Genomic DNA, 9,586 nt, shown 5'->3' with positions numbered 1-9,586 from the left:
CTGGATTAATTAATGGAAACATAAGCACACACAGCCAAAAAAAACAAGAGGCCAGTCATTCTTCAGCATGCTAACATGTTTTAGCATATTTCTCAGAAAAGCTAAAAGAAAACCATTTCACAGAAAAACCAACTTAAACAAAATATAATATATATGTTCAGATGTCTTTAACCATCTGCAATTGTATCTTGATTAATGAATATAGTGTCCGCATCTAAAAATGAAGCGTGGTTTGATCCTTGTCCACCAGAGGTCACTGCTCAACTGCTGATGTTTCTGTCGTTTCTCACTGTGGAGTATCGCCAGTGTATGAATTCAACATTAAGGTCTATCTAAACACAAATCCTCATATTTGCTTGAAATCTGTTATTTGCGGTGTGTTCAAAAATCAGAAAGCATTAAAGAACCTTCTTATCAGTCATGCCAGAACAAAATCATTACTGCATTACAGCTAAGCCTGTTTCATCCTTTACACAACCATGTCGTTTTGGCTTTCACTGCTACAGAAAAATCTGCTGTGGACTGAATGAATGATATATTTAGGACATGCGGTGTCAGACAGATCCATTTGGCTTCCCTTATGATCGAGCCTTCAGTCTCTAACATAACCAGAACAATGAATTCACTGTCAGTCAGGTGAGATGTGAAAAATGTGAAGAGATGTCTCCAATCTCTTACAGATAATTACACAATTATGACAGTCTCGGTGTGTGTGTGTGTGTGTGTGTGTGTGTGTGTGTGTGTGTGTGTGTGTGTGTGTGTGTGTGTGTGTGTGTGTGCGCACAAAAGACAGACAGAGACAGAGAGAGAGAGCGAAATGGTGTGTGCACGTGTTTTTCCATGATCTTATTCAATATGAGCTAAAATTGAAAGGCTTATTTCTTCTTTGCCACTGTGTAGGCATGCTGGGAACTGTTTTGCCTTAGGCCTCCCTTTCATTTTTAAGAAAACTGTGAATCTACAGTAAATCACAGTCGTGTGGTTTACTGACACAGCGAGCAACTGTAGAAGAAAGTGTGATGTCAAATCGCTCTGTAAGAGAATATTTTATTTCCTGGTGAAATGGAGCAGTTATGATGCCAGTGTGACCTTCCCACCTCTCAAATGAAGCCATTAGCTGGGCCCAACCACAGAGACTGAGAGAAAAGGAGTGTGTTCACCCTAACAAACACTGTGTGCTTTAGAGGTTTCATTTCATCAGAAATTCTCCAACCCACACACACACACACACACACATATACATGCACACACAGGGGGGAGCCCAGCTAAGACTCACAGCAGGGTCTGATAGCACAGTGTAGAGCAGGGGTGCCCAATCCCGGTCCTCGAGAGCTACCGTCCTGCAGCTTTTAGATGCATCCCTACTCCAACACAGCTGAATCAAATGGTTTGATTACCTCTTCAGCATGCCATCGTGTTTGGCAAAGGCCTGATAACAAGCCATTCATTTGATTCAGCTGTGTTGGAGTAGGGATGCATCTAAAAGCTGCAGGACGGTAGCTCTCGAGGACCGGGATTGGGCACCCCTGGTGTAGAGGGTGGCTGGTTGTGAATGCTGGCTGAAATTTCATTTCAGCTGTTGTGTAGTACTGTAAGAGAAGCATGATTGCATAGCAGGGGTGTATGGTCAGGAAGCAAGCTATAATTATTCCCCCTACCTGAGCTTAGCCTTCTCAGCAGTGAAGCTGATGGAAGTGAAAGCCAATTTGGCAGCCTGCGTCTTACCTGAGTGATGCTGAGCTGTTCTTAAAAGAGAAGGGAGGTCTAAGAGTAGACAGATATGTTTTTGATCTTCAGGAGCTAGCGTAGCATTGTTGTTTTTCTTGTCTTGCAGAAAATTCTGGATCAGGTCCTGCAAAGATAAATCGGACACCGGCGAATGGGGATACTTCACTGACCACTTACTGCATCTTCAAGCTTAACACTTTGCAATAATAATTACTGTATAACTCCTTTAATTTCTTACTTAAGTCATGCTACATGTATGTCATTTGATGTTGTATTTTGCATCCTGTAACCAGAAAAAAACGATATTGCAGATATTGTCACCAGGCTTTTATTAGTTGAGGATAATGTATTTTGGCTATTATCTGTTACTGATATGATTCAATCTGACACTAAACAGAGATGCCAGATTATTATTAAATAGGCAATTTTGTAAAAGTAGTCTGCAGGTGGAAATTGCATGAAGTGAAATCTGTGTGAGATCAATTGTGTGCAAACAATAACAAAGCCCACACACCCCACCTACCACCGACAATTGCTCATTACCGACAAATGTGATGAGTTTGTCAGTTGTCAGGTCTTTTTTGCTGGTCAAATAAACATGCAGCAGTCAAACAACACAGACATAATCATCTAAATTGAGCAGTTTCGTTCCTGATGGTTTTCTTCATTGGATATATCTTTTTCCACAAATGTCGCTCAAGGGCTGCAAAATAAACTGAATGTATCCCTCGGACATTCTGCGTTAAAGTTATTTTACAGGAAGTCAAGCCTTGGTGCTTTAACCAGAAAACCTTGGCTGTCATTGTTACTGTACAGTAGGTGTTCATAAAGCAGGAGAGGGAGGCTACGTTTCGTCATTGACTTCACATGTGCCTGGAGGCCTGTGGAACCTCCCATCCGGAACAGTGGAATTTCAAGCTAATCGAACTCAGGAGACTTGCAGCACCCGTGAAAGGGGCCTTTGTCACACAGCTCCAAACCAAAGATGACATTGTAATAAGAGAGGAGACTCCTGAGCACAGCCTGGGACCGCAGACCACATATACCTTGTAAAGGTGACTGACAACTCTGTGGCATTTAAACAGTGCCTGCTGGGATGAGGAGAGAAGACGGGAAGGACATGTGCTGCAGGAAAAACACAGTATATTCAAAGAGTAAATTCTTTGGTGAGTCAGTTGCTTTGGAGTAAATGCAAAATGTTACGTTAAATGTTTAATAAAGGTTAAATTTGCTTACTGCTGTATTTCATTCTCCACTAGGATTAAAGTGATTAATTAAGGCCCTTAGGTGCAGTAAACAGCATCAATAACTACTGACTTTACTCCTGCCTGTGTTGTCAGGTCAGCAAAGCCATTTTGCAAAAGTAATGCGCATGGGAGAAATGTCCTCCTGCCATGTAGACTGGTTCCAGTTGATGAACACATACTGACAGGCAGTCGTATAAGAGGAGACGAGTGCTTGTCAGTCAGCCCGTCTCTCTCTGAGGCATCATGTGTCTGTATGTCACAGCGTTATCTCCGCAGAATGTGTACTATGTGCTCTGAGGCCCTTCAGCTGGCTTCCCAATGGCTTTGACTGACTCAACAGCCCTGAGGGGTAAGACTGATATGGCAGGCTTAGAAAGAAGTGAGCTTACAGTGCTAAATGTGTATGTGCATGTAAAGCCACTCATTACAAGCGTTTAGTCATTAGGCATATCCCTAGCAGGCATACTATTTGAAAATCTAGCCTCAATGACATCATGTGTTTTTATATTTAGGTGTATTAAGGCGTTAAAGCCATCAAAGAATCTCAGGCTGAACAATAGGTAGTCATTTAAAAAGGCAAAACTAGACCTAACGCAGACATAACTCCAGTCAGCTCAGGCAAAGCGATGAAATTCTTCCTCTTTCTCCCTTGCTCTCAGTTTTTCTTTTTTTTTTTCAGTTTGTAACCTCAGTGGAAATGTGAAGTGAAATGACGCCTGCGCAGAGATACATCTGTGACTTTTTTGCCTGCAGCACACTCACTAAAAAAGATTAGGCTAAACCACACCAGGTAGCCTGTGCAGAACACAGATGGGGCCTGATTTATGGCGGTTTGTGTGCCTGGGCACAGAGACGGAGTGAAACAGGAAGAGGAGATGATAGGTGACTCATATTTTTTAATATAGATTGTTCTGAGAAATTGAATCATGCTAGTTCGGTCAAGGTCTTACATTTATTCCATCAGTCATTACAATTATAAGTTGTGCAGATAGCTAGGTCTATGGTTTAATGCCACATTATTTCAAATCTTACTTCAAAGTTTGCCACGCAAAAAAAAGACAGAAAACTTATAGGAGCAAATCAGGGCACAACAGGTTTAAAAGGCTTAGTGTTTTAAAAATGTCAGCTCAGAAACCACATGAGTCTGCATTCAAAGATTTTCTTCTACACAACTCATCACAGAATTTCTCACGATCATTTCCAACAAATTACATCCCAAGCGATGCTGTGGTAAAACTCGCTAACCTCCCTTGGGCTCTGCCCTTTTCAGAGCTGAGTTCTGTATCTCACTTGTGTGTATCTCAGCCGCTCTATCATCACATGCTTGAGAAAGTCAGAAAAAAGCCAGTCATCCTAATTCACCCTGGACCCGCTAGATGAAAGAAGACATTTGTCTGTGTTTCAAGGATGAGTAGGAGGACTAAGACTAAATAAGCAAGATCAATATTTGTTGTGTTCATGGAATTAATTGGTTTAAATCTGTCTGCAATTATTTGTCGCTGACATATAAAGAAATGTTTAAATGTGCAGATTACTTCCACGCAGAAGCGGTTGGAGAAAAGCCACATTTGTGTATCCTGGTAACATGCTCTGAGAAATATACAGAAATTCAAACACACTGATCTGGTTTTTATGTTTCCTGTTAAGTTGTGAGAAGCCAGCAAAAGAGAGCTTGAAGATTAATAAGAGGAAGATATGCACAGTAGGTTACATTATATTCTCTGCAAAATCTTTTCTTTACAGCCTACGCACATTCCTTCTCAGAAGCAGACTGTTCAAGACAAGGCTGTCTGATTTCTTTAGACTTGTAACTCAATTCATTAATTTCACAATTTTATGTAAATTCACATTTTTTTATTTATTATAAACTTTCATATATTTTTTTTCTCCTTATTCGTTTGCTGCTCTAGTTATATTTTTTCCTGAATAACATGTTTTGTCATTGTAAGGCTGGCCATATGTCAATATGTTTTTTTCCCTTTAAATTCACCTACTCTTTGTTGACAACAAGCTAATTAACTATCACAGACACATAAAGGGCAAAAAAAAGAAAGAAAAACTATAACTAACCAGCATCCCCCCCTGCAGAGTTCAGGGGGAAAATCTATGCATTCATTGATTTACATTATCCACTCGAATGTTCTCTGAACAGAAAGCGCAAAAACGTATATGATACTGCTATTAGTAAATACATTTGCTTATACAGACCAATCCCAGTCCACCAGTAAAACTAACATTGTGTGAGAGAATAGTGCAAACTGCATTAATAAATAATATGTACACTATAAATCTAAGAAAAACAGCTGCATGAAATACTACAGAAGTGTGTGTACAATCATGTGCCTGAAAGCTGTTTTCACCTGTCAAAATACGCAGTTATTATACAGTGCTATATATCGCCGATTTTTATAAAAGATTATGCTAATATAATTATTTTTTATATTTTTAATCTCCAGGTTTCACAAGTGGCTATTGCTGCTTAAGAAAAAAAATGTCCTTGAATGTCCAGAATAGACTTAGTTGAATGAATATGATTTTTATGGGCGAAAATATCAGATAATTTCAGTGGGCTGGCAGCAAACTCATTAAAATTGTTAATGATTGGTTTTGGGGTGAACTCGTTTCGGTTTCTATTGTGAAAAAGTTCAAGAACCACTGGTCAGTGGATTAGGTTTGACTCCGTTATAGGTAAAGGGAAACAAAGAACGACAGCGGTCTTAAACACAGATAGACTTTAGGACCCAGAGGCGTGTGAAGAGCACATGGCAAACTGTAGCTGCTCTGGGTCTAGAGGGGATGGCAAGTCCGCTTCACTATACTCTCCAACAGTCTCCTCTCATTCTGTCTGTGCTGTCGCTTTCTAACACCCTCCTCACATCAGCAACACCCTTTCCCAGAAACATTTAGCTAACACTTGCCGCTTATCTCTCGTTTCCCCCCTCACCGTTGTCCACCATATGTTTGGTGTTGCATGGAAAAGTTTCTGAGAGCTTCTTTCTTGGAGTGACAGCCTGCCGCATCTTGTTGGGAGTCTGGGTGGTGAAGTCTGTTTTCCTCCCTTTTCTTTTTCCCTCACACTCACTGTGAACTGCTTTGACCCGTATCTCCATCCTGTCACCAGTGTTGAAGCATCTGGTGGTAGCTACGTTAATAACGCAGTCTGACCGGAGCGCTTTTCCTCATTTCACCCTACCGAACCCGGGCATGATGCGAACCTGGAGGCGGCGGAAGAACTTTGGCTTGCTGATCCTCGCTCTCCGAGTCTGGTGCCTGTCCACGGCAGCAAAACATGCTGACAGCATGGTTTACAACATAGAGAGGGGTGAGTGGATATCTTTATTGTGAATATCAGTGCTATCACTCAGCGGGCTCATTGTCATGTACAGCTGCAGATGCTCAGCCACAGTCTGGTAACGTGATTTTCAGTGTTTGCACATTTTATTTATTTCTCTCTTTACAAAAAAAGCCGTTTCCTAGTCTCAAGCTGCGCATTTTACACATAGGCTGGGCAGAAAGGAAATTGGTTTTTTTAACATCAGTTTTCGTACTCAGATGGAAAAACAATAAAAGGAAGTCAGACTGCTGCGGATGAACAGATAGTTTGACATCCAGGGGGATGCAGCTTCATCTTTAGCCTGTAAACATAAACCCAAACAGGATGTCTCCTGAATGAATCAGCCACTGATTATGGGGTAGTCTGTGTATGGGATTGAGCACGTGACACAGTACAAATTTGTGCGTGTGGATGTGTGGATATAGTAAGAGAAAAGGAAAAGGAACAAAAATAAATGCCACCCACTGTTAAACGTAAGGAGCTATTCAAATATAGATATTTTTGAGGTGATCAAGCATGCTAAAGTGATAAATAAGAAAATACAGGCCATATAAGGTTAAAAGTGCACTACTGAAACAATACGACATGCTACCATCACAGCTGGAGCAGCTAATACAGATGTACAGTGCCAACAAGTCAATAATAAGCTTTCATGAAAGAGAAGTAGAAAGATTCAGCTCATGAGTTGTTTGCTGTCCACATCAGCCAGCTGTCGGATCATTAAAGCTGCCACACACTGGGTTAGTTAAAACAGAAATGCAGAGAGTAAAACAGTTGTAATGGGTTGCGTGAGCGTTGAACTAGGGCAGGCTCTTTTGTGGCAGCAGTCAGATACAGTAATGTTGGATATTGACTTCAGCCTCTATGTGAAACGTTTGTCACAGTCTCCCCCCACCTTGGTGGGGGCTCTTGCTACAGCGCTTTTAGTCATACTACAGTTTGTTCGAATGGAGGCAGAGAGGGGGTTTTTTGTAGCAGACTCTTTTCATGTTCTCCCAAAATTGGGATAGACTAGGATAGACTTGGTCTATCCTATTAAAAATTATGATATAAACGTGCACAACACAATTTTTGACTTCTGAATTTTTAATTTATTTTGTTATTTATGGTGGTAAAAAGAAGGGCAGATGTGCTGTAGTCATGTTCTCCATCCAGTAGCTGTAAAAGTTATGTCTATTCTCAGATTGGTAGCAAAAAAAAGGAAATAGTGTGAAGGTGTTATACAGCTACAAAGTCCAGAAAGGAAGGATTTAGAAAGGACTGGTTGGGTTGACAAAATATTGACCTTTGACATGGGATACTGATGTTTGCTTCCCACTTCCTAACAGTCACATGAATCTCTTTTAACCAGTGCCTCCCCACGTTAAATGATTATTTTGTTTTCTTTTTTTTTGTAAAGAAATGTTGTCCTGTTTTGTTGTTCTTATGTGGAAATAACAAATTACGTAGGCGTGCACTGTCAGTAAAAGATTGTCACATTGGCCGGACACAAAAATCATGTCATAAATATCCATTTAGTCAAAATGGTTTGGCTTAACAGTGGCCTAAATCCATCATAACTGGATACTTGACTTAAGCCAGATTTGTGATGAGCCCTGCCAGAATCGGTCAAACTTATGCCAGTGCAGTGATTTCACACTTCTCCAGTGCTAGCCTTAGTGTTGCTGCTGACTGAAACTGACTCAATCCTTTTCTGTACCCCCCGGAAAAAAAAAAAACTCTGCGGCTAGTACCTCTGTTGCCAAATCTGGCAGTCCTATATGGATCAGATCAGCACTGACTGACATTCGGCCTTCCTGTGCCAACACTCAGCTGCAATCAGCAACCTGGACAGAGTTCAGAAACTGTTGTGTTGTCATTTAGTGAAATAAGTGATGCATTAGATAATGAGGACATTCTCTGTAGTGGTTTTGAAAGTGCCTGAGCGAGCATGTCCAAGGCTTTGAAGCCAGTAATAATGCATATTTGAAGACATGTGCTACAAATAAAATAGTAATATTCACCAAAAAGTAGGGAAAAAGTGTCAAAAACTTTACATTTAAGTTCCGCAGATTAAAATTAATCTGTTTAAAGGTTTTGTGCTATGAATGCAGTCTTTCATCGTACTGTATAATCATTTGCTTTGTCATACTCCCATCCCCTCTGATTAAAACTTTGACTGACAGCTCAGGAAGTGATTAGAATAGTAACATATTTCATGTTTAAGCTGGGAGATCAGCTTCTTTGTGAAAGTAGCTGTAATTAAATTTTGGTTGCACAGTGTTTAACAAGCCTACAAAGTAAAACTCAGGTTATCAGTAGTTGACTCAGCCTTCTGCTTGTTAGCCTTCGGAAAGCTTGTTTATATTTATGACTGGAATATTGAGTATGTTTGAATAACCATTTGTGTTTTCTTGTGTGAAGTGCTACGGCCCTTCAGGGCTCAGTTGTCTTCTGAACTTTTATAGCAAAAATAAAATAAAAGTCCCATAAGGGCGAGAATCAAGCAGGCCGTGTTTGTAAATCTTTGATGAATCGTTCTGTCTATTGCTTTCTCTCTCTGCCTGACTTTCTTTGTCTCTCGTCTGCATATCAACTGGTTTTCTAAGGGTCTTTTTTTTCCCCTTTTTTCCGGGTGGAGGAAACTCAATAAATAATTAGAGACAGAACCAAATGACCTGGATTAGATTTGAGGATATCAGCTGGTCAGACTGACTGCAGCTTCAGACAGAATTAATTAGAAAGATTAAAATGTCTGTTTTGTCTAAACAAACAGACAGCGGGGAGAATAAAACCTACCCCGAGTGCCCTGAAACACACAATAATGTATGCACAGTCTCCTTGGTCTCCGAGGAGCATCGGTCACCTTTCAGCACAGTTTCCTGGGAAGTAGCTCTAGCCCATTCTCCAGTCTGTGGTGGAATGCTGACTATCGTCTGTGTGGGGAAAAAAACAACAGGTTTCTGTAAAATCCATTTAGGAAATAACCTCATCCTGGTCTGTCTCTCAAGCCCCTCCATAAGCTGTCACTTGACATTTTGAGGACAGGCTGGCATTGATCTGTTGGCCGCGAGGGAAGGCCACGCACAGTTAGAGTTGTCTCCCTCTGTTAAGCATCATTGGTCATTATAGCCATCAGTGTGATTTAGCTTCCTCCTGCTCTGCCTGTGGATGCTACAGATACATAATAGATATGCTGATGTCATGCGAAGGCAACTTAACACAGCGGTACACAAAAAACAGCAGTCACAAGCGACTCGGAATCGAATATGTATACATGGAATAATTCCTGATTTTA

At 40.7% G+C, this 9,586-nt stretch overlaps 2 protein-coding genes across 2 annotated transcripts in view; both read left to right on the top strand.

Moving 5' to 3' along the window:
• The window catches only part of LOC146619846 (uncharacterized), a 13,308-nt gene extending 11,444 nt beyond the window's left edge, over positions 1-1,864 (top strand). The window contains exon 6 of the mRNA XM_085368759.1: positions 1,835-1,864. Within this exon, the coding sequence (XP_085224885.1) occupies positions 1,835-1,864 (30 nt within the window). The remainder of the gene's footprint in view (positions 1-1,834) is intronic.
• Positions 1,865-5,819: 3,955 nt separating this feature from the next.
• adam12b (ADAM metallopeptidase domain 12b) overlaps positions 5,820-9,586 on the top strand; it is a 98,710-nt gene continuing 94,943 nt past the window's right edge. Inside the window, exon 1 of the mRNA XM_085369767.1 lies at positions 5,820-6,297. Coding sequence (XP_085225893.1) covers positions 6,180-6,297 — 118 coding nt within the window. The 5' untranslated portion in view covers positions 5,820-6,179. The remainder of the gene's footprint in view (positions 6,298-9,586) is intronic.

Source organism: Diplotaxodon limnothrissa, linkage group LG13 (genome assembly GCF_057381915.1).
Source record: "Diplotaxodon limnothrissa isolate DT_005_m linkage group LG13, D_limnothrissa_male_GT1.1, whole genome shotgun sequence".
Lineage (NCBI taxonomy): Eukaryota > Metazoa > Chordata > Actinopteri > Cichliformes > Cichlidae > Diplotaxodon > Diplotaxodon limnothrissa.
This window is presented reverse-complemented; position numbering and strand designations above follow the sequence as displayed.